The sequence below is a fragment of the Notolepis coatsorum genome (assembly GCF_963971535.1).
Source record: "Notolepis coatsorum genome assembly, chromosome: 15".
Taxonomy (NCBI): Eukaryota; Metazoa; Chordata; class Actinopteri; order Aulopiformes; family Paralepididae; genus Notolepis; species Notolepis coatsorum.
The window spans coordinates 11487231-11512004 of NC_140179.1; the positions used below are offsets into that span (position 1 = coordinate 11487231).

Genomic DNA, 24774 nt, shown 5'->3' on the forward strand with positions numbered 1-24774 from the left:
GACCTCACAGCGTTAACGACCTCACAGTGATAACGACCTCACAGCGATAACGACCTCACAGCGTTAACAACCTCACAGCGATAACGACCTCACAGTGATAACGACCTCACAGCGATAACGACCTCACAACGATAACGACCTCACAGTGTTAACGACCTCACAGTGATAACGACCTCACAGCGATAACGACCTCACAGCGTTAACGACCTCACAGCGATAACGACCTCACAGTGATAATGACCTCACAGCGATAACGACCTCACAACGATAACGACCTCACAGTGTTAACGACCTCACAGCGATATTCAGCTGATTCAGCTCTTGGTGGCCCTGCCTCCTGTTCTGGGGCAGCCTCTAGGCTTGGCTGCTGAAAGTGTGAATCTGGTGGGGATGTGTCTTCACTCTTCTGGGGTTGACGCTATCCGGAACGCGCGCGCTCCGTCCACTACCGCGGCTTACGCTGGGAAGTGGCGTATGGTCGAGTGTGGGGGCAGAACATTGTTCAGCCACCCTCTCGTGATACGCTCCTGCTTGGCGCTCAGCGTCTCAAGCCTGTGGAACGTTCCTTGTCTCCGAGTGGGACCTCCAACTGGTCCTGGGCCGGTTGTCGGAGGCCCCGTCGGCTGTCTTTAAGACCGTGTTCCTTTTGGCCATCACCTCCGCTGAGTGCGTGGGTGAGCTGTGTGCTCTCTCGTGCGGCCTGAGTGCCTGTCTATTCGGCCGATAGCGGTGCAACTCTGAGGCCTAATCCAGTCTTTGTGCCAAAGAATATCCGGAGCTCTTTTCGCTCCAGGGATATTGTGGTTCAGGCGTTCGTCCGCCTCCTCACACTAGTGAGTTGGAGGCGGGCCTTCACCTGTCGTGTCCTGTCCGTGTACTGGGGGTTTACCTCAGTCGGACTCGGGATCTCAGGGCTTCCGTTCAACTGTTTGTTTGTTACGGTGGCCCTCGCGCAGGTGAGGCGCTGTCCAAGCAGCACCTGTCACATTGGTTGTGCGAGGGCGTTGCCCTTTGCTGCACGTTGGCTGGACAGGTCCCCCCTCGGGCTGCTGCCCTGTTAGGGGGGCCTCGTGGAGGACATCTGTGCTGCGGCCTCCTGGTCCTCTCCGGGTCCCTTCGTTAAGTTTTACCTCGTGGACATGACTGGAGGTTCTGTCTCCCAGGCGGTTCTGAGGTCTGGGACCTCCCCTGCGTCCCACCATTTGGTGGGCTAGCAGGGGTGTGTGGGTGTGTGCCACGGGGTGCTGTGTCACACGTGGTCCCACCTGTGCTGTGTGTTTTCAGGGGTGCCTGGTTCCCCCTTTTTTCGCACTTTGGTGGATTTGACTGCCTCCCCCCCTTCGTTAGGACGGGCGGGTGGACGGGACTCCCCTCCTCCCTGGCAGGGGCTTACGAGCCCTCAGGGGGTACACTTGTCGGGCCACGCGTCCACTCTGCCCCTTATCTCAATATGGCAGAGCGAGACGTGATTGCCAGTATGATAATATAACGAAAGGTTATCCTATATAAGCTAGTTATATGAATACTGGCTGAGCGTCTCGCTCTTAGCGCCCTGAGGTCCCTTGGATGGTTTTTCCGTGTATGGAAGTCATTCTGAGGAAGGCGGAGCGTGACCATGTCCGGCGTCATATAGGGGGACGCAGGGGCGTGGCCTGTTCACGTGCATGTGAGTGCATAAAGTTTGTTTCGTGAGCACATTAAGTGCTATGAGATAAGAGTTATCTCAATATGGCAGAGCGAGACTAGGTTATAGAATAATCTTTCGTTTTTGACAAATTTTTAAATGCAGTTAGTTTCTCTTCCCTATTGTTAACATGTAGCAACAATTAGATCTGAAATTAGTTTCAAAACGGTTGCACTGTGGGGAAAATTAAAAAGTACAGTAGATTACAGTAGATTTCATTATCTGTTCTTATGCATGCCTGGTGATACTAAATCCAAATTGAACTTGGGCATTTGAAAGATAATATATGTATATATATATAAATGTGCAAATTGGCTATAATAAGGTAATTTATAAGCATCATATTCTATAATAATATTTCACATTGGTCCGGATGGGAGAATTCAGTACTGTATCTACAGAACCTTCGGTTTAATCATCTTCCCTTTATTAATTTCCTTAGATTTTTTTTACAAATGATCTCAAGAGGGTACTGAACGTGGATCAGCTTTTTAAGTTTGGTCATTATTATCATGGAGTTATTCACTGTCAAAGATGCAAAGAAAAATCATAATTCATATTCTCCTTTGTTTCATCACAATTTAAGCAAGCCTAGTAATTAAGCAATTAAGCAAGCCTCTTCACCAAGGCTTTTCCCCATCAGTTAGTTTAGATTAGATTAGGTCCATTATCCCTTACCTTCCCTCATCCCCCTTTTTCCCCCCTATTTCCCTAGCCCTATTTTTTTTCCTGATTGTGAAGCGACCTTGGGTTCTATGAAAGGCGCTATATAAATTTGATATATTATTATTATTATTATTAGTAATAGACACAATATTTCTGACACTGGGAATACATTCCCTGAGGTCCATATATGTCCCTAGATACCAAGAATATGCAAATGGACCTTGTAGAAGTGGAGCAATATTCCATTTACGGGTGGAACAGGTTAAAGGTCACATGTTATGAAAACCTCACCTTCTCAGTGCTTGTGCACATAAACTTGGGTCTCTGATGGGCCTACTAACTATCACAACAAACTGTGAAATAAGACAACCTAGTCAGATGTTTCTGGGCTGCCTAGGTTTCCACAAACGTTCAGATGTGCCTCTCCCTCCTACGTCGAGCAGGGGTTCAGCAGACAGTCTGTCCTTGACTTGTCTGTATGTGTAAAGAACACACGTACAACATGGCAGCCTGCTTTAAACCTGACCTTATAAACCTTATGACAATATTTAGGCAATTGCTGGATAACAATCGCCCCCAAAAGTGGCCATTTTAGTTTTCGTTTTTGAGAACTGCATACTTTTTTTGCAAACCGAAATACTATACTTTATACTTATAGCACATGCATGAGCCTGGTCTCTTTTGAAAGATGATATTCTGAAATAGAGTAACATAGATCTGAACTTGAGTTGTAGAAAAACGTGTTACTCACGTTTTTCTGCAGTAGTTAGTAGTCCAGAAGTAGTATTTCCAAAAAAATTGGTATGGCTGAAAATATACGCCCTGGGTCCATAGCCTGCATGTACATTGTACATGTCCGTTCAGAAATGAGTGATTAGAAGCGGTTTTGGTCAAAAGTGAGAGAGCTCAGAAAACGATTTTCTCATAGACTTCAATGCATTCGACGGAGAATTCTCTTCCTGTTTTGGCTCGTGACTTTTCTCCTAGATCCCTGATTCCTTCCCACGTGAGGTACCATTGGAAAGCCCTACTCATTGGTTACTACCGTGTCCAATAATCTTCGAGATCGCCAAATGATTGACGGAGGTAGAGGCTTGAGAGTCGGGAGTGGTATTTGAAAAAGATTTAAGTATGCTGTCTACTTCGGCGCACGCCTCACATAACGGCATGTAACTCGAGAACCGCTGAGCGGATTTTGTCGCCTGAAACGGCTATCGACAGGCAACAAATAGGGCTTTAATATATATATTGTATTAACAAATATGCACACCCGAGCCGCTAGAGGTCGCCAAAGTGCCGGTGGGCAAATCGTCCTCAAGAGGGCCCACATGTGGGCTGTTGCATGCTAAGAGATTTTAAGAGGTGCAAAGTCAGTGCATGTCGGTCACCACTAGAGGGAGACATTGCACAGCAGCACAACTGTCACAATCATTATCATAACCAATGCCATCAGACATCATCCGTGCCATTATTACTACCATCACCATCTCCTATACTGACAACTAGACATGTGACACCAACATGAAACCAAACCAGAGGCAGAGCAGCCATTTAACACTGAAGAAGAGGAGCCATTTAACACTGAAGAATAGGCTCACAGGAGGAGCCAAGAGAGGAGGAGACAGGAGAGGAGGAGACAGGAGAGGAGGAGAGGAGGAGACAGGAGAGGAGGAGACAGGAGAGGAGGAGAGAGGAGGAGATAGGAAAGGAGGAGACAGGAGAGGAGGAGACAGGAGAGGAGGAGACAGGAGAGGAGGAGAGGAGGAGACAGGAGAGGAGGAGACAGGAGAGGAGGAGACAGGAGAGGAGGAGAGCAGGAGAGGAGGAGACAGGAGAGGAGGAGACAGGAGAGGAGGAGTCAGGAGAGGAGGAGAGGAGGAGACAGGAGAGGAGGAGAGGAGGAGACAGGAGAGGAGGAGACAGGAGAGGAGGAGACAGGAGAGGAGGAGAGCAGGAGAGGAGGAGACAGGAGAGGAGGAGACAGGAGAGGAGGAGACAGGAGAGGAGGAGTCAGGAGAGGAGGAGAGGAGGAGACAGGAGAGGAGGAGAGGAGACAGGAGAGGAGGAGACAGGAGAGGAGGAGAGGGGACAGGAGAGGAGGAGACAGGAGAGGAGGAGACAGGAGAGGAGGAGAGGAGGAGACAGGAGAGGAAGAGACAGGAGAGGAGAGACAGGAGAGGAGGAGAGGAGAGGAGGAGAGGAGAGGAGGAGACAGGAGAGGAGACAGGAGAGGATGAGACAGGAGAGGAGAGACAGGAGAGGAGAGACAGGAGAGGAGAGACAGGAGAGGAGGAGACAGGAGAGGAGACAGGAGAGGAGGAGACAGGAGAGGAGACAGGAGAGAGGAGGAGACAGGAGAGGAGGAGAGACAGGAGAGGAGACAGGAGGAGACAGGAGAGGAGAGACAGGAGAGGAGGAGAGATTTGCACCTTACCTCAAAGTTTTGTACCTCATTTTCTGCATTGTACCTCACTGTTTACAAATGTTTACTACTTTAGATTGTATATTGTACTGTATATTGTATATATATTCCTCTTTACTTACTTTTTTTTTTTTTACTTATTTCTTAGTTACTTTTTTTTTTACTGTATGAAGCACGCTCTCAGGGGCTCATACAGAACCAAGCATTTCACCGTAAAGTATGTGTATTTTATTGTGACATTTAATAAACAAACTTGAGACGTAAAACTTGAAGATAATGATCATGAGTGGTAGGGTTAGGGTTAGGGTTAGGGTTCTCACGTTGAAGAGCAGAGCAGGGATGGGTGTGAAGCGCTCCACGTGGATCATGGACAGAGCGTCCGGCAGGTGGCCTTCCCTCGCGCCCACAAAGAACAACCTGGAGACCACACAGCGGACAGTGAGACACCTAACTAACAAGGAAACTATAAAAGAAGGAAGGGTCGTCACGTCACGTGTGTAGCGCGTGAAGAACGCACGTTGGTGCCAAGTGTGAATGAATCATCAGCAATGTGTTGCCTTGTTAACTAGCTGACGTTTGATATATTGTTTAATGTACTGTATATTTCCTCAGATAGCTGCTATAATATTAGAATTTTAATACAGGCTTCAATAGAACTGGCACCAATGTCGCACCAAGCAGAGGCATAGAACGCTGGTATTCTGACGTGATGACCCTTCCTTCTTTTATAGTTTCCTTGGTAGCTAGATTCTGACTTGTCGTCACGTTGCACAGAAAAGGTTTCTACACGTGAAGGAGGAATGTTACATGATGTGGTTGTGTGTTTGTACCCTGATCAGGTGTTTCCCAGTGTGATGTGTAATGTCTAGTTGTAGTTCCCTGTCCTGGTCTTGTAGTTCCTTATCGTTTCCCTCCCAGGTGTACCCATCTGTAATCAGCCCAGGTGTGTCTTGTCTCGTCATCCCCTTGTGTATAACTGTTCTGTTCTCCCCTGTGTGAGTTGCTGATCCTGTCTGTACAGTCCTGTGTTTTGTCTGTCGTTGTTTTATGTTATTCCTTTTGATTACGAAACCCATGGTAATTATAATTAAATATCTTTTTTTGGTTACTTTGGCTACCGTTTCCTAATTATGTTACATTGACCAGACGACGAGCACTCCTTCAGTCAATGGTAACGTAATAAGATATATGATACTGTATCACTCTAGAGCACAATAACAGAGCTGTAGGTCTAGACCAGGGATGCCCAACCTTTTTTGAACCAAGATCTACTTTTTAATTTACCACCTAGCCGAGAGCTACCAGCCAAAATTTGACCTACTCTCGGCTAGTATTAATAGTATTAGTAATAATACCCATTCAATATGCACATGACAGAACATATTATATGGCATATAATATTTTCTGTCATGTGCATATTGAATGGGTATATAATATAATATGATATTTTATATATCATTGTAACTAGTGATGCACCGATGTGAAAATTGTGGCCGATACCGATAACCGATATTAATATTGCTGTTCTGGCCGATACCGATATTTACCGATGTCGATATCTCTGTATAGAAAACGCTTTTTTATGATAATCAAATAAAGAGCTATTTTCCAAAACGCATATTTCTTTAACTTTTGTAACTTATTTTCAGAAATGACTGATATTATTATTATTATTATTTTTTTTTTTTTTTTTATATCGGCCCTATCTTGATATCGGACCGATACCGATGTGAAAAAAAACTGCCATATCGGCCGATATTATATCGGCGGCCGATATATCGTGCATCACTAATTGTAACAGTGTAGTGTAGGAATTACCTTAACCCACAATACAACAGCTATCCAGCCAGCTACTGCACTACGAACTGCCAGCTTGATTGATTGAAAAGCTAGCCAGCTGGCCACCCCCAATCCAGCCAACCGTACAAATTACGGTCTCAGCCAAATCACACCGATTTGTACTGTTAGTTAGCTAGCCATTCCATTGCGAATTAAAAGGTAGGCCAGTATTAGCTAGCTAGTAGCTAACGTTAGCCAACTGAGAACGATAGCTAGCTAACCAACAGCTGCAAGCCTGCAAACAACAATGCCGTTGATATAATGAGCTATCCGTAGTGGGGCTGACCTTCGAAATCTTTTTTGGAATTCGAAGCTTTGGGGCCGAGATTCTATTTTAATTCGAAGATTCGAGATAAAAAAAAATATTATACATTTCTTTTTTTTATAATATATTTTTTTAATGTTGTGGGAGTTTAAACCTTTTTAAATCTTAGACAAACAAAACACTTTGCTTTCATGAAATATTGTAAGCAGTCATTTGAGGCTTTATAAAAGCAGCACAATGAACACAAATCTGTCAGTGCCAAGTCCGACCTCATCTTAAATAACAAACAGCATTGCTTGTTGTAGTTAACAAAGAGAGGCAGAGTTGATTGAAAATTGAAATTAAAAATTCTGAATGATCGAATTTTATTAATCGAGATCTACCTACTTGAAATCAGCCCGCGATCTACCTGTCGATCGCGGTCGACTGGTTGGGCACCAGTGGTCTAGACTGTATATATCACTCTAGAGCACAATAACAGAGCTCTCCTGTAGGTCTAGACTGTATATATCACTCTAGAGCACAATAACAGAGCTCTACTGTAGGTCTAGACTGTATATATCTCTCTAGAGCACAATAACAGAGCTCTAGGTCTAGACTGTATATATCACTCTAGAGCACAATAACAGAGCTGTAGGTCTAGACTGTATATATCACTCTAGAGCACAATAACAGAGCTCTCCTGTAGGTCTAGACTGTATATATCACTCTAGAGCACAATAAAAGCTCTACTGTAGGTCTAGACTGTATATATCACTCTAGAGCACAATAACAGAGCTCTACTGTAGGTCTAGACTGTATATATCACTCTAGAGCACAATAAAAGCTCTACTGTAGGTCTAGACTGTATATATCACTCTAGAGCACAATAACAGAGCTCTACTGTAGGTCTAGACTGTATATATCACTCTAGAGCACAATAACAGAGCTCTCCTGTAGGTCTAGACTGTATATATCACTCTAGAGCACAATAACCGAGCTCTCCTGTAGGTCTAGACTGTATATATCACTCTAGAGCACAATAACAGCTCTCCTGTAGGTCTAGACTGTATATATCACTCTAGAGCACAATAACAGCTCTACTGTAGGTCTAGACTGTATATATCACTCTAGAGCACAATAACAGAGCTCTACTGTAGGTCTAGACTGTATATATCACTCTAGAGCAGCGTTTCTCAACTGGAGTGGGATGTGTGTGGAAAAAAAATAAAAAAAAAGAAATATTTTGCACTACCTATCTTTGTGAAAGTGGCTTCTCAGCTCTGGTCCAGCTGAAGACAAAGCAGAGGAACAGATTGGACATTGAGCATGACCTCAGAGTTGCTTTGTCTACCATTGCCATTGGATTTAACGTTAGTAGCTTAGCGGCCTGTATCTCGCCTTCCAGGAAATATCCCAGACCAAATCCCTTATAACGCTTATATTCAAGACGCTATAAAATGAGAACGTATTGATGAAAAAATTATTTCTTTAAGCCATTTTGAAGGGACGGTTTATGGTGTCAATTGACAATGAGAATGGACAGATGGCAAAACTATAAAGTATAGATTTAGCTCTACAAACAGCCCCACAAACTATGCAAGTCTATTATGAAATGCTGGACGTCTAGAGTGATATTAGACGGATCCAAGTGGCCGCGAAAGTGTTAATGACTAAGGAAAATGTTGGGTCCCGAGGCTAGACCAGTTGAGATCCACTGCTCTAGAGCACAATAACAGAGCTCTACTGTAGGTCTAGACCAGGGGTAGGCAACCCTAGGCACGCGTGCCCGCATAGGCACGCGGGGGCATTTTCATTGGCACAGGGGGCAGCATAATTTTTTTTTATTAAAAAAATTATATATATATATATTTTTTTTTACTTCGCTTTGAAATATTATAGTGAAATATTTTGCACTGTTGTCGCATTTATCTTGTTGAAATCCTCCCACAGGTTATTTTTTGTAAGTCGACTGTTTTGCACACCCCTATGACAGCTATACAGCTGTTCCCATGGTGCTCAGCTGTCAGCAGTCAGCTGGCCTCCCGCGCCCGTCTTTCATGATGGCAACCCCGCTAAGAAAGTTAAAGCAAAGGAAATTCGGGCATTCCAGCCCTCGTGGACAGACGACTACGGGTTTGTGTGTCAAAAGGACCGTGCTGTGTGTACTTTATGTTTAGAAAATGTATGTATATAATGTAGTTTGCAGAACGTCAGGTGTGAAACGCCATTTTGAGACGAAGCATCAAAAAAGTTAAGGCAGAATCGATTAAACGTGCCGTGGCCAGGTATGGAAAGCAAGCCAGCACCCTCAAAGTGTTCATGACTGCTAAAAACCACGCAACTGAAGCAAGCTATCGCATTGCTCATTGCATTGCGAAATGTGGAAAGCCATTCACTGATGGCGAGTATATCAAGGAGGCTTTTCTCTGTAGCTCAAATGTTTTGTTTGAAGGCTTGCCAAACAAAGAGACAATCAAATCAAGGATAAAAGATATCCCCATGTCAGCTTGAAGTGTCGAGCGACGCATCAACGAAATGTCAGAAAATATCAGAGAACAGCAAACAGCTGGATTAAAAAATGCTCCGGTGTGCAGCTTAAAGTGACCAACTACAGCCCCCAGATAACGGAGCTCATTAAAGCAAAACTGTTTGTCTGCATTGCACCCCCGCCCCAACTCAGATTTAGGGTTGATACAACCATCATAATAATATTGTTAATAATAACAATAACAATAATGGTGTAATAATGTAAAAATTATCATTAAAAATACCTGATTATTAACACTTTAATCGCCATGGGTTAAATTCATAATTTACCATCCCTCGCCAGCTCTATTTGTCTATGGAGAAGTTCCCCTTCTTTGCAGGGCTATAACTTTTTAAATTCTATTGCTACATTGCCATTATTATGGCCCATTCAATGTCCTATATGTATTGTTCAGGGTGTAGCAACGTTAAACTTTTTCATTCACATAGTCATACTAAAATATGGTCTAAAGTATAAGTATGTTTTTATCGTTTTCTGCAGCTTTCTTCAGAACGTGATTTATAGCCCTAAATGCATTATATTGATGATGAAATACAGTTTAGTAGCGATCGGCGCGAGATGAAAAATTTCAACTGGACGTACTTCTAGAATGATCTACGTATGATCTGATGATGACCGGATGGGCGGGGGATCGTTTATAATTCCGTGGGCAGCGTTAGATGATTCATCCAGAGTGGGTCATATGTTCATCATAGCAGTTTATATGGAATAAGTTAGAAAATAACGCTGAATCTTACCATATGTTCCTCGCGCCGTTGGACGATCAGCGTGGAGTAGACCGTTTTCGATTATGGGATGTTGATCCTGATGAACCATTTCCAGGTTGTATAATACTATATACGTCCAAATAACGTTGTTTATTGAGTTAGGGCGAGCGATTGATCATCCAGTGTGTTGAGATGGAGTCCGGCTACCGATCGCGAGTGCCCGGAGCACATATGGATGGGCACTTCCTGTTTGGCGCGCCCCTCTTTTATTTGGGCCTCACAGGGTTAAAAGTACACTGTGACACCCCTTCCTGACAGGCAGCGACGCGAGCGAGCGTGATTGCGAAAATGATTCAAATGTATTCGTTTCAATCAGACTATCCTGACCTGCCGCGAGCGGCCAAGTCCCACCCCTAAACACTTTTTATTGGTCGAGAATCGCAGGCTGCTTTGCCCCCTGTGCTTCCAGGTAACACACACACACAGACACACTCGGACACGCGCCGCCTCATATCAGGACAGTGTCGCAAGCGATTTCGTCTCCAGTTCGCTCGCTCGCTGCCTGTCAGGAACCGGTGTGAGACCCACGGTTGCAAAATTACAAAATCACTTTTAGCCATTTAAAAAAATTATGTTTATTTAAAGAATGTTAAGCACATGTATAGTTAATTGGTCCTGTTGTTCAGCCTCACAATGCTATTTGATAGTAAATGTGTTTATATGTCGCACCCTCTGGCCTCTGAAGTTGCTAATGTCTTTTTAATTTGGTCCTCACAGGGTTAACCTCTTAAGCCCGAGATATACAGTAAAAGTGTATATTTTCAGCATTACGTTTGTTTACCAATTATTTTAACTGTTATTAGTGAAATATAAGATTATAGAAATCTCAGGGCATTGCGTCGGAAACCGGCGCATATTGACAGGAGGAAGTGGCACAGCCAAAAGTGAGTGTAGTCTTTTTATTTATTTTTTAGCGTTTATCGCTTCATTCTACTGGGCAGTCCAGTAGAGAGAGAGAGAGAGGTGAAACGGGAGACAGAGTGGGGGGAAGACATTCGACAAATAACGACGGGTTCGGGAATCAAACCCGGGTCGGCCGTGCCGCGACTCAGCGCGTTATGTGGTTTGCCACTGGGGCGCCCCGAGTGTAGTCTTTTGAAGGAAGAGACTCAGGGCTTTTGCATTTAGAAAAACTACCCTACCCAGCTCACACCAGCCCCTGTCAATCATCTGACTTCTGGATTTACTTTTTTATTTCTCTTATTTTTTGGGATTATCTCCCACAAACCTGAACGTTATTGCCATAAAACAGAACGCAGTTAGTTTCTCTACCTTTCTGTGAACGTCTTGCAAAAAACGGTGTTGCAATATGATGAAAAATGGTGGAGAAATTTACATTATAAAAAAGATGGCAGAATTCAGTACTGTATCTACAAAACCTTCTGTTTAATCATCTTCCCTTTATTCATTTGCTTAGATTGTTCAGGTCTGGTCAATTTTAGCATGGTGTTATTTACAGTCAAAGATAATACATTTTTTTTAAATAGAATTGATATTCTCCTTTGGTTCATTACAATTTACTCAAGCCTAGTAACAGACACACTATTTCTGACACTGATCCATATATGTCCCTAGATTCAGATACCAAGAACATGCAAATGGACCATTAAAAAAAGAAAATTAAATGTTTATTCTACGTCCTTATGGAATGAGTGACATAAAAAAAAAATATATATATATATACTCTAGAGCACAATAACAGAGCTGTAGGTCTAGACTGTATATATCACTCTAGAGCACAATAACAGCTCTACTGTAGGTATAGACCAGGGGTGCCCAACCTTTTTTGAACCAAGATCTACTTTTTAATTTACCACCTAGCCGAGAGCTACCAGCCAAAATTGTATATTGTAAGCCGTCATTTGAGGCTTTATAAAAGCAGCATAATGAACACAAATCTGTCAGTGCCGAGTCCGACCTCATCTTAAATAACAAACAGCATTGCTTGTTGTAGTTAACAAAGAGAGGCAGAGTTGATTTAGCAATTTTTTTTTTGTTTTTGTTTTTTTAATAATAAAATTTTATTAATCGAGATCTACTTGAAATCAGCCAGCGATCTACCTGTCGATCGCGATCGACTGGTTGGGCACCACTGGTCTAAACTGTATATATCACTCTAGAGCACAATAACAGAGCTGTAGGTCTAGACTGTATATATCACTCTAGAGCACAATAACAGAGCTGTAGGTCTAGACTGTATATATCACTCTAGAGCACAATAACAGAGCTGTAGGTCTAGACTGTATATATCACTCTAGAGCACAATAAAAGCTCTACTGTAGGTCTAGACTGTATATATCACTCTAGAGCACAATAACAGAGCTCTAGGTCTAGACCAGGGGTGCCCAACCTTTTTTGAACCAAGATCTACTTTTTAATTTACCACCTAGCCGAGAGCTACCAGCCAAAATTGTATATTGTAAGCCGTCATTTGAGGCTTTATAAAAGCAGCATAATGAACACAAATCTGTCAGTGCCGAGTCCGACCTCATCTTAAATACAAACAGCATTGCTTGTTGTAGTTAACAAAGAGAGGCAGAGTTGATTTAGCATTTTTTTCTTTTTTCTTTTTTTTTAATAATCAAATTTTATTAATCGAGATCTACTTGAAATCAGCCAGCGATCTACCTGTCGATCGCGATCGACTGGTTGGGCACCACTGGTCTAAACTGTATATATCACTCTAGAGCACAATAACAGAGCTGTAGGTCTAGACTGTATATATCACTCTAGAGCACAATAAAAGCTCTACTGTAGGTCTAGACTGTATATATCACTCTAGAGCACAATAACAGCTCTACTGTAGGTCTAGACTGTATATATCACTCTAGAGCACAATAACAGCTCTACTGTAGGTCTAGACTGTATATATCGTAAGTAACACCGATATCACAGACTACCGCGGCAAGCCTAGCAGACGTGCGTACAGTATGTGCACATGTGTGTTTGTGTTACCTGGATGCAGCTATGATGGAGGCGTTGAGGCCGCCATAGCAGGACAAGGCCACAGCGATAGGGATGATCCAGCTCATTACACCCAGAGTGTGGTCCGCAAAGGTCTGCAACACAGAGACGCATTACACCCAGAGTGTGGTCCGCAAAGGTCTAATATCATGGTCTAATATCATGGTCTAATATCATGGTCTAATATCATGGTCTAATATCTAATATCATGGTCTAATATCTAATATCATGGTCTAATATCATGGTCTAATATCTAATATCATGGTCTAATATCTAATATCATGGTCTAATATCATGGTCTAATATCTAATATCATGGTCCAATATCTAATATCATGGTCTAATATCATGGTCTAATATCTAATATCATGGTCTAATATCTAATATCATGGTCTAATATCTAATATCATGGTCTAATATCATGGTCTAATATCTAATATCATGGTCTAATAGCATGGTCTAATATCTAATATCATGGTCTAATATCATGGTCTAATATCATGGTCTAATATCTAATATCATGGTCTAATATCATGGTCTAATATCTAATATCATGGTCTAATATCTAATATCATGGTCTAATATCTAATATCATGGTCTAATATATAATATCATGGTCTAATATCATGGTCTAATATCTAATATCATGGTCTAATATCATGGTCTAATATCTAATATCATGGTCTAATAGCATGGTCTAGTATCATGGTCTAATATCTAATATCATGGTCTAATAGATCTCTGGTCTGTTAACCTGTTACTCACCACAGCCACAGCGTCGCTGGCCAGTATGGCGCTCATGTCGAGGACGGCGTAATAAGCCACGTTGGTTAGAATGTAGATGATGGTGACGATGGGCATGGAGATCGCGATGGCGAGCGGGAGGTTCCTGCAACATCAATCAATCAATCAGATTTATTTATAAAGCACATTTCACATGACGCGTGTCAACCAAAGTGCTGTACAGAGGGTAGATACACAAGATACATATAGACAACAATCACACTCCGTTTTATGGGAGGGCACACAGGCAAACACATAGAAAAACAGGGCATGAGTCAGTGAACGGGAAAGGCTAGTAGGTAGAAGTGGGTTTTGAGCCTCGATTTGAAGGCATCTATCGAGGGGGCGAGCCTAATGGAGGTGGGGATGCTGTTCCAGAGTTCAGGGGCTGTGATAGCAAAGGCACGGCCCCCCCTGAGCTTGAGGTTAGACCTCCGGACTGTCAGGAACCTCCGGACTGTCAGGAGCCTCTGATCGGCTGACCTGAGGGACCTGGTGTTGGAATAGGGGGATAGGAGGTCTGAGATGTAGGAGTGGGTGTGACCATTAAGGGCTTTAAAAACAAATAGGAGAGGGAGCTCCAGTAGCTCACCACGTACCTCGAGCGCTATTTCGGCGCCGGGGACAACCGTGCTCGTCACGGATCTGGGGTTTAGCGAGTTCGAATCCCGGACTGCAGCCGTGCCTTTCCCAGAGTGTCTTCCCCCCCATCTGAACCCTTTCAGCCTGTTTCTGTCGGTCATCCTTGACCAGAATAAATGCGATAAACGTATAAAAGAGCCAGGGGAATGGCCAACGTTTAAAAAAAAAAAATAAAATAGGAGAACCTTAAAATCTATCCTGTAGCGTACTGGGAGCCAATGAAGGGAGGCAAGGACAGGGGTGATGTGGTCTCTCTTGCGGGTTCCGGTCAACAGTCTGGCAGCAGCGTTTTGTACCAGTTGTAAGCGGGACAGGGAAGACTGGTTAATGCCTATATAGAGGGAGTTGCAGTAGTCTAATCTAGATGAAATGAAGGCGTGGATGACTCTCTGAAGGTCTGCAGGGGAGAGAAGGGCTTTGAGTTTGGCAATGGTGCGTAGTTGGAAAAAACATGCCTTTACCACTGAGTTCACTTGTCTGTCAAATTTAAATTGTGGATCAAAAATAACACCTAGGTTCTTGACATACGGCTTGACCAGGGAGGACAGGTTGCCAAGGCTGTTGGTAAGGGTGGTGACAGCGTCTGGGGGACCGAAGAGGATTATTTCGCATTTGTTTTGATTTAGTTGTAGATAACATCTAGATCAGTAGATCATTAGTGTCCTGACTCAACCTGCTCTCTGACTAAACCTGCTCTCTGAGACCTAGAGGTAGAGGGGTTGCCGGTTTGAAACCCTGGCACTGAATGAAGATTGTATTCCAGGTGTCATTTGGTGACTGGAGGGCTGCTGGTGTGATTTATTAACTAATATGCCAACCATCTCTGCCAAGGCACAGAGCCCCAAAACTGCTCCAGAGGCATATGTGTATGTGTGTAACAGTTGTGACCTCGTCACCTTAAACTTCGATGCCCCGAGGGAGTTTCGAACCCGTGGTCTCCCACACCGCGGGCAACAGCATTGATTGATTGATTGATTGAAAACTTTATCAACAGATTGCAGAATGGGTACTGTTGTGAAGGGCCAGATTAAACCGAATATATATATTTATTATATATATATATTTAATTGTATTTGTATATTCTCTAATATTCCTTGATATCCCTTGTATATTCCTTGTACAATATGCATTGAATATCCATTCTAGCCTACTGAACATCCCATAATAGTCTCCATTCTACTATTGGTCGAGACCTTGGTGCCAGGCTGCCATACCCCCCAGACCCAGTTCAGACGTACCGCTCAACATGTACGAACAAGTCCTAGTTCCGCGTAGGAATCTGGCTACCGCACCACTAACGGTACTATTTGTTCATAGTGCGTATATATACTGCGCTACTAAAGTAGGACTTCCTTTTTAGTCCAGTTTCTTACCCTCCAATAGAGTGACAGACGTAAAGCCTCCCCGCGACGCCACGTGTGGGAGTAAGGCCAAGTTCGGCCTACCATCGGTATTGAGACATCGTGTATATTAATATTTGAATAGTCATATTTGGCACTATATCGTCGAGTTGGACGTAGTCTATTAAGCTAATAATAGTCTATTCATATGTAGTGCTTCGTGCGGTGAGAATACTATCGTAGTCAGTACCCCATCGTTTCGGGCAGAGAACTGGCTGCTTATCCAGGGTGGCCGACCCCATGTGAGGCTGCACCCGAGGAGCCCCAGAGCCGACGAGCGAGTGGACCTGCATACCGGATTATTCTACCGACGACAGCCCGCCTTCCCAGGCACGGATTATGCTTTGTATACAGTGATTATTCTATGGATAAAGACCAACACTGCCGTGTGTTGGAAACCCCCCCCCCGGAGAGGACGACAGGTGAGGAGACGCTCTACACGACGAGGTCGCTTCACGTCTCTCCATCGTGGACCGGAGGAAGCCGGCCCACAGAGAGTCCAACTGCTTTCATCTGTGGATCGAGGATCGCTGAGGCACCGAGCCGCACAACCGTGGGTTCTCCCAGGATACCCTCGGCCAGACGGATACAGCCAGACTCTACCCCCCCCCCCCTTCTCCAGTTGTCTTACAAGCGACCGGAATTCCCCCCTAGTGTATCCAGTTCTATAATCATTAAAGTATCATTGCTATTATTCCTTAAATATTCCAGGTTGTATATTTACCGCCTGCGCCACCAGAGATTGGACGTTCTCTATTGATATACCAACGAATACTCTTGCCATAAAAGTGCATACTAATTCCCATTCATAAATGTGATTGATTTGATTAAGTGCTTGCTCTACACACCATCGCTGTGTAGAAATAAAGACCTATTTCTAATTCGTACATTTGTGTTGGATCCGTTTCATCTACGTGACAGTGTTCATCATAATATATTTATGCCGAGTACTGGGTGGCCGAATATTAAGTACAAAGGTAGTGGTAGTAAGTATCATATCTAGTAATACAGTCAGGGAATTGTACCCCTCAGTTACAGGTACAATAGAGTACGGCTCAATACACACAAAAGTACCTCGACATGTACATGGGTACCTGAGTGGTGTAGTGTATCTTGTAGACCAGGCCCATTGCAAGTTGCTGTACTCTGTCGTCTACTCTAGTCTAAGCCATCCTAGGTAGTCAAAATGGGCAGGGGTGAGGTGGGTTCTAGGAGTAAGGTCAAGCAGTAGTCTGACCAGTTTGTTTTGTGACGTTTATAATCTTGTTTTTAGTGCCTTTGAGGTGCTTTGGTACCATGCGGTGCAAGCATAGTCGTAGTACCCTTGAATGAGTGCTCCTGCCAGAGTCTTCAGGGTATTCTTGTTTACCAGAGAGGAGATCCGGTACAAGAATCTTGTTCTTTGGTTGACCTTTTTGATTACATTGGTTGCCATTTTGTCACAGGAAAGATTTGCCTCTAGGATGGAACCCAGGTATGTAATTTCATCTTTCCTTGTGACAATATTGTCACCCACTGTAACTGAGAAGCCGTCGGTCTTGCTGAGTTTGTTATTTGATCCGAAGATAATGGACTCTGTTTTACCCAGGTGTAATGATAGTTTGTTATCAGCGAGCCAGGTGCAGATTCTGCCGAGTTCAGAGCTGAGGGCTTTTTCAACCTGTAACTTGTTCCTGTCAGAGACCAGCAGGGCTGAGTCGTCCACGAACAGGAACAAGTTGCAGTCACATGTAATTTGCATAAATTAGGAACAGTAACGGTCCTATAATGCTTCCTTTTTGAACACCACAGCTCACTGGGAGGGGGGGGGGGGGTAGGGTACCGTTTACCTCCACCATCTGTTCTCTCCCCTCCAGCTCACAAAACCAATTGCTTTTAGCTTGTCAATCAGAATGGTGTGATTGACAGTGTCAAAGGCCTTTTGTAGGTCCAGCATGACCAGGCCGCAGTATTTGCCTGCGTCCACCTCTTGTTTGATGTGGTCGTTCAAATAGAGAAGGCATGTGTCAGTGGAGTGGGATGTTCTGAAGCCAGATTGGAATTCGTAGATTAGATTATTTTTCTGCAAGCACAGACTGCTATACCAAGAAGTGAACTCACTGCTTTGTAACGTGTCTATGTGTATTTTGAGGGGTGAGAGTGAGCTTAACCCACAGCACCGCTACTCGCCCGTCACTTCACAACATCGAAAGTTCATCATCATGACTGCGCTTTGCGGTACCATCCGTTACATGTGTATCAACCTATCTCAAACCCTGCCCTCTTTTCTTGATCCTCCAATCACACCGGTCACTTCCCTGTTCAAAGTTGTGATTGGAGGATAAAAAAAAAGAGGGCAGGGCTTGACATAGGTAAATTGACAATAAAGCAATGCTTTCCTTTTCTCCTATACCGTTTCCCTTCCATCCTTCGATATTGTTTCCCTTCTATCCTTGAGAAAAAAACAAGTCCAACAACTGCAGCGTCCCACCCAGCAAGTCAGTAGTAATAAAGATCTGTCAGGGAACACTGTAATAAAGATCTGTCAGGGAACACTGTAATAAAGATCTGTCAGGGAACACTGTAATAAAGATCTGTCAGGGAACACTGTAATAAAGATCTGTCAGGGAACACTGTAATAAATATCTGTCAGGGAACACTGTAATAAAGATCTGTCAGGGAACACTGTAATAAAGATCTGTCAGGGAACACTGTAATAAAGATCTCTCAGGGAACACTGTAATAAAGATCTGTCAGGGAACACTGTAATAAAGATCTCTCAGGGAACACTGTAATAAAGATCTGTCAGGGAACACTGTAATAAAGATCTGTCAGGGAACACTGTAATAAAGATCTGTCGGGGAACACTGTAATAAAGATCTGTCAGGGAACACTGTAATAAAGATCTGTCGGGGAACACTGTAATAAAGATCTGTCAGGGAACACTGTAATAAAGATCTGTCGGGGAACACTGTAATAAAGATCTGTCAGGGAACCGAACACTGTAATAAAGATCTGTCAGGGAACACTGTAATAAAGATCTGTCGGGGAACACTGTAATAAAGATCTGTCAGGGAACACTGTAATAAAGATCTGTCAGGGAACACTGTAATAAAGATCTGTCAGGGAACACTGTAATAAAGATCTGTCGGGGAACACTGTAATAAAGATCTGTCAGGGAACACTGTAATAAAGATCTGTCGGGGAACACTGTAATAAAGATCTGTCAGGGAACACTGTAATAAAGATCTGTCAGGGAACACTGTAATAAAGATCTGTCAGGGAACACTGTAATAAAGATCTGTCGGGGAACACTGTAATAAAGATCTGTCAGGGAACACTGTAATAAAGATCTGTCGGGGAACACTGTAATAAAGATCTGTCAGGGAACACTGAAGTAAAGATCTGTCGGGGAACACTGAAGTAAAGATCTGTCGGGGAACACTGTAATAAAGATCTGTCAGGGAACACTGTAGTAAAGATCTGTCGGGGAACACTGTAATAAAGATCTGTCAGGGAACACTGTAATAAAGATCTGTCAGGGAACACTGTAATAAAGATCTGTCGGGGAACACTGTAATAAAGATCTGTCAGGGAACACTGTAATAAAGATCTGTCAGGGAACACTGTAATAAAGATCTGTCAGGGAACACTGTAATAAAGATCTGTCAGGGAACACTGTAATAAAGATCTGTCAGGGAACACTGAAGTAAAGATCTGTCAGGGAACACTGTAATAAAGATCTGTCAGGGAACACTGTAATAAAGATCTGTCAGGGAACACTGTAATAAAGATCTGTCAGGGAACACTGTAATAAATATCTGTCGGGGAACACTGTAATAAAGATCTGTCAGGGAACACTGTAATAAAGATCTGTCAGGGAACACTGTAATAAAGATCTGTCAGGGAACACTGTAATAAAGATCTGTCAGGGAACACTGTAATAAAGATCTGTCGGGGAACACTGTAATAAAGATCTGTCGGGGAACACTGTAATAAAGATCTGTCAGGGAACACTGTAATAAAGATCTGTCAGGGAACACTGTAATAAAGATCTGTCAGGGAACACTGAAGTAAAGATCTGTCAGGGAACACTGTAATAAAGATCTGTCAGGGAACACTGTAATAAAGATCTGTCAGGGAACACTGTAATAAAGATCTGTCAGGGAACACTGTAATAAAGATCTGTCAGGGAACACTGAAGTAAAGATCTGTCAGGGAACACTGTAATAAAGATCTGTCAGGGAACACTGTAATAAAGATCTGTCAGGGAACACTGTAATAAAGATCTGTCAGGGAACACTGTAATAAATATCTGTCGGGGAACACTGTAATAAAGATCTGTCAGGGAACACTGTAATAAAGATCTGTCAGGGAACACTGTAATAAAGATCTGTCAGGGAACACTGTAATAAAGATCTGTCAGGGAACACTGTAATAAAGATCTGTCGGGGAACACTGTAATAAAGATCTGTCGGGGAACACTGTAATAAAGATCTGTCAGGGAACACTGTAATAAAGATCTGTCAGGGAACACTGTAATAAAGATCTGTCAGGGAACACTGTAATAAAGATCTGTCAGGGAACACTGTAATAAAGATCTGTCAGGGAACACTGTAATAAAGATCTGTCAGGGAACACTGTAATAAAGATCTGTCGGGGAACACTGTAATAAAGATCTGTCAGGGAACACTGTAATAAAGATCTGTCGGGGAACACTGTAATAAAGATCTGTCAGGGAACACTGTAATAAAGATCTGTCAGGGAACACTGTAATAAAGATCTGTCAGGGAACACTGTAATAAAGATCTGTCAGGGAACACTGTAATAAAGATCTGTCAGGGAACACTGTAATAAAGATCTGTCAGGGAACACTGTAATAAAGATCGCTTTGGTCTCCTGAGGCTCGCTGAATTTAACATTCATCAAAACGCATCAATTATGTATCAAGTTGTCAACAACATGAATCACAGACTGTCTGAGCTTGTCCCAGTCTGCCAACCACTGCATATCCACAACACAAGAAACAAGCATCTTATATCTGGCAAGAGGAGAAGGCTAAATTGTGCTAGCCTAAGCATAGCATGCAGGGGTCCACAGATCTGGAACAAGCTTGATGAAAATCTAAAAATTACTAATACCTTTAAAACCTTTAAAAAATCACTGAAAGAGGAACTGCTGAAATCATATCTCTAATTAAAATTATAACTTAGGAATAAAATTGTCTGTATTATGTATCTCTGTTATATGTCAGTTAGTAGGTAGGTGTGTAAACCTACCCACGTTGTATTGTTTTGTTTTGTTTTGTTTTTTTGTTTTTGTTTTTTTTTGTTATTGTTTTGTTGTTCATATTCTGTTTGTATCTGTGATCAGGCTCCCTCCAAAAGCTTTAAATAGCTTCTTGGGAGACCTGGCACATGCACACAATTTGCGACATTGTTATCACATGAGGATACTCGCATGTAAAATGTATCGTGTGTGTGTGTGACTAAATTCATTCATTCATTCATTCATTCATTCATTCATTCATTCAGGGAACACTGAAGTAAAGATCTGTCGGGGAACACTGTAATAAAGATCTGTCGGGGAACACTGAAGTATGGTAATATCGTGCATCACTACCTCTCTGGGTTCTTGATCTCCTCCGTGACGAAGTTCAGCGTGTCCCAGCCGGAGTAGGAGAAGAGGGCGGAGTAGAGCGCCAGCGCGATGTCGCCGGGGCTGCGGGACGAGCCCTGGAAGGACGCCTCGAAGTTCGCCGTGTTTCCTGTTCAACACAGAGGCTACAGTCAGGAGACAGATAGAACTACTGTTATAATTACCCATAATGCAGTTAGAACTACTGTTATAATTACCCATAATGCAGTTAGAACTACTGTTATAATTACCCATAATGCAGTTATAGCTACTGTTATAATTACCCATACTGCAGTTAGAACTACTGTTATAATTACCCATAATGCAGTTAGAACTACTGTTATGATTACCCATACTGCAGTTAAAATTACTGTTATAATTACCCATACTGCAGTTAGAATTACTGTTATAATTACCCATAATGCAGTTAGAACTACTGTTATAATTACCCATAATGCAGTTAGAGCTACTGTTATAATTACCCATAATGCAGTTAGAACTACTGTTATAATTACCCATAATGCAGTTAGAACCACTGTTATAATTACCCATACTGCAGTTAGAATTACTGTTATAATTACCCATAATGCAGTTAGAACTACTATTATAATTACCCATAATGCAGTTAGAGCTACTGTTATAATTACCCATAATGCAGTTAGAACTACTGTTATAATTACCCATAATGCAGTTAGAACTACTGTTATAATTACCCATAATGCAGTTAGAACTACTGTTATAATTACCCATAATGCAGTTAGAACTACTGTTATAATTACCTATAATGCAGTGTTACAGACAGCAGCAAGTACAGCACTATAACAGAGTTACTAACTGCATTATGGGTAATGCTAACAGTTCTAACTGCATTATGGGTAATGCTAACAGTTCTAACTGCATTATGGGTAATGCTGTGGGTTTGACGACAGTTGTAACTGCATTGTGGGTAATGCTAACAGTTCTAACTGCATTGTGGGTAATGCTAACTGTTCTAACTGCATTGTGGGTAACTGCTCACCCTGGCACAGTTTGACGATGCCCGTGATGATGATGACGAGGAGCGCGGCCACCTTGGCGTAAGTGAACAGGTCTTGAACCCGCGTGCCCCACTTCACGTTAACAGAGTTGATGAACGTCAGCAGACCTGCAGGAGGAGAAGAGAGGCAGTGAGGAGAGGAGGAGAGGAGAGGAGAGGAGAGGAGAGGAGAGGAGAGAGGAGAGGAGAGGAGAGGAGAGGAGAGGAGAGGAGAGGAGAGGAGGAGAGGAGAGGAGAGGAGAGGAGAGGAGAGGAGGAGAGGAGAGGAGAGGAGGAGAGGAGAGAGGAGAGGAGAGGAGAGAGGAGAGGAGAGGAGAGGAGAGGAGAGGAGGGGAGGAGAGGAGAGGAGAGGAGGAGAGGAGAGGATAGGATAGGAGAGGAGGGGAGAGGAGAGGAGAGGAGGAGAGGAGAGGAGAGGGGAGGAGAGAGGAGAGGAGAGGAGAGGAGGAGAGAGGAGAGGAGAGGAGAGGAGAGGAGGAGAGGAGAGGAGAGAGGAGGAGAGGAGAGGAGAGGAGGAGAGGAGAGGAGAGGCAGTGAGGAGAGGAGAGGAGAGGAGGGGAGGAGAGGAGAGGAGAGGCAGTGAGGAGAGGAGAGGAGAGGCAGTGAGGAGAGGAGAGGAGAGGCAGTGAGGAGAGGAGAGGAGAGGAGGAGAGGAGAGGAGGAGAGGAGAGGAGAGGCAGGGAGGAGAGGAGAGGAGGAGAGGAGGAGAGGCAGGGAGGAGAGGAGAGGAGGAGAGGCAGTGAGGAGAGGAGAGGAGAGGCAGTGAGGAGAGGAGAGGCAGTGAGGAGAGGAGATGAGAGGAGGAGAGGAGAGGAGGAGAGGAGAGGAGAGGCAGGGAGGAGAGGAGAGGAGGAGAGGAGGAGAGGCAGGGAGGAGAGGAGAGGAGGAGAGGCAGGCAGCAGAGGAACAGCAGTCAGATGTACTCACAGATGCAGGCTGCAGCGATGAGCCTGGCTCCAGCGTATGGCGGTTCACACGTGGGGAAGAGCGGCTGCACCAGGTAGTTAGCGAAGGTGATGGCGATGATGGCCTGGCTGGTCGGCTCGATGATCAGCAAGGACGTCCACAGACGGATGAACGCTATGAACCCGCCGAAGGCCTCCAGGATGTAGGCGTAGGAGGCGCCCGACTTGGTGATGGTGGTCCCCAGCTCCGCGTAGCACAGCGCCCCGACCACGGAGAACATGCCGCCGAGGGCCCAGATGACCAGCGACAGCCCGTAGGAGGCGCTGTGGAGCAGCACGCCTTTAGGGGACACGAAGATGCCGGAGCCGATCATGTTCCCCACGATCAGGCTGACGCCGTTGAGGAGCGAAATCTCCTTCTTGAGCTGCATGCTCTCCTTGGGAGGAGGGTGGTCTTCCATGGCGCCGTGGCCTCAGTGTCTCTGCTGCTCCCTGTAGCCCAGAACAGTGAGGTGAGCTGGGACAACAGGAGCCTACAGGACCCTCTGCTGCTCCCTGTAGCCCAGAACAGTGAGGTGAGCTGGGACAACAGGACCCTCTCCTGCGACCTCTGAAGCAACCTCCACTGTGAAGAGAGGAAGAATTAAAACAGGTTGAGGGTTGAGAGAAGGAAGGGAATACAGAATAACTGAGGATGAAGAAGAGGGATTCATTTATGGGAGCTTTTAACTCTTTCTGCGCCATACCCGAGATTTCTCGCGTTTCAAATCCAACCGCTCAGCGCCAACCCCGAGATTTCTCAGGTTTAGATCCTTTGATATTTTTTCCGATTTCCCCATTCTAAACACTCGCGCAGACCTGCCTGTGTCTCCCTGGCACCGTTGCCTACGTTAAAATTGCAATGCCGATCGAATCCCGCCAGGTGGCAGTATCGCCTACCGTTTGAACTGGGTCTCTAAGGTCTCTCTCTCTCTGTGCATCTGGCTGCAGGAACCCCTTCCCCTTAAAGTGAATCAGAACACAGCAATCTGTCTGAGATTTGATCACCTGAAACCTATTGTTTCCCGTATGATAGCCAGTCCCAATGCACACAAATAATTGTGATCGCGATGGGATTACTCGGATTATAAATTTTGGAGTACCTTCTGACTAAGGTAAAGTCTATTCTAGGTCTATTTTACCGAACCTAAAACATGCTTTTGGTAACAATGCAGCTTCATAAAACGACCCCCCCCCCCCCCCCCTTGATGATTTTG

General features: G+C 44.0%; 1 protein-coding gene across 1 annotated transcript in view; it reads right to left on the reverse strand.

Moving 5' to 3' along the window:
- Nucleotides 1–24774, reverse strand: part of slc7a6 (solute carrier family 7 member 6) — a 49235-nt gene that overhangs the window by 10413 nt on the left and 14048 nt on the right. The window contains exons 2-7 of the mRNA XM_084330401.1: nucleotides 23541–24143; nucleotides 22596–22721; nucleotides 21563–21707; nucleotides 13902–14025; nucleotides 13129–13232; nucleotides 5093–5189 (exon numbers count right to left, since the gene is read on the reverse strand). Coding sequence (XP_084186527.1) covers nucleotides 5093–5189; nucleotides 13129–13232; nucleotides 13902–14025; nucleotides 21563–21707; nucleotides 22596–22721; nucleotides 23541–23979 — 1035 coding nt within the window. The 5' untranslated portion in view covers nucleotides 23980–24143. The remainder of the gene's footprint in view (nucleotides 1–5092; nucleotides 5190–13128; nucleotides 13233–13901; nucleotides 14026–21562; nucleotides 21708–22595; nucleotides 22722–23540; nucleotides 24144–24774) is intronic.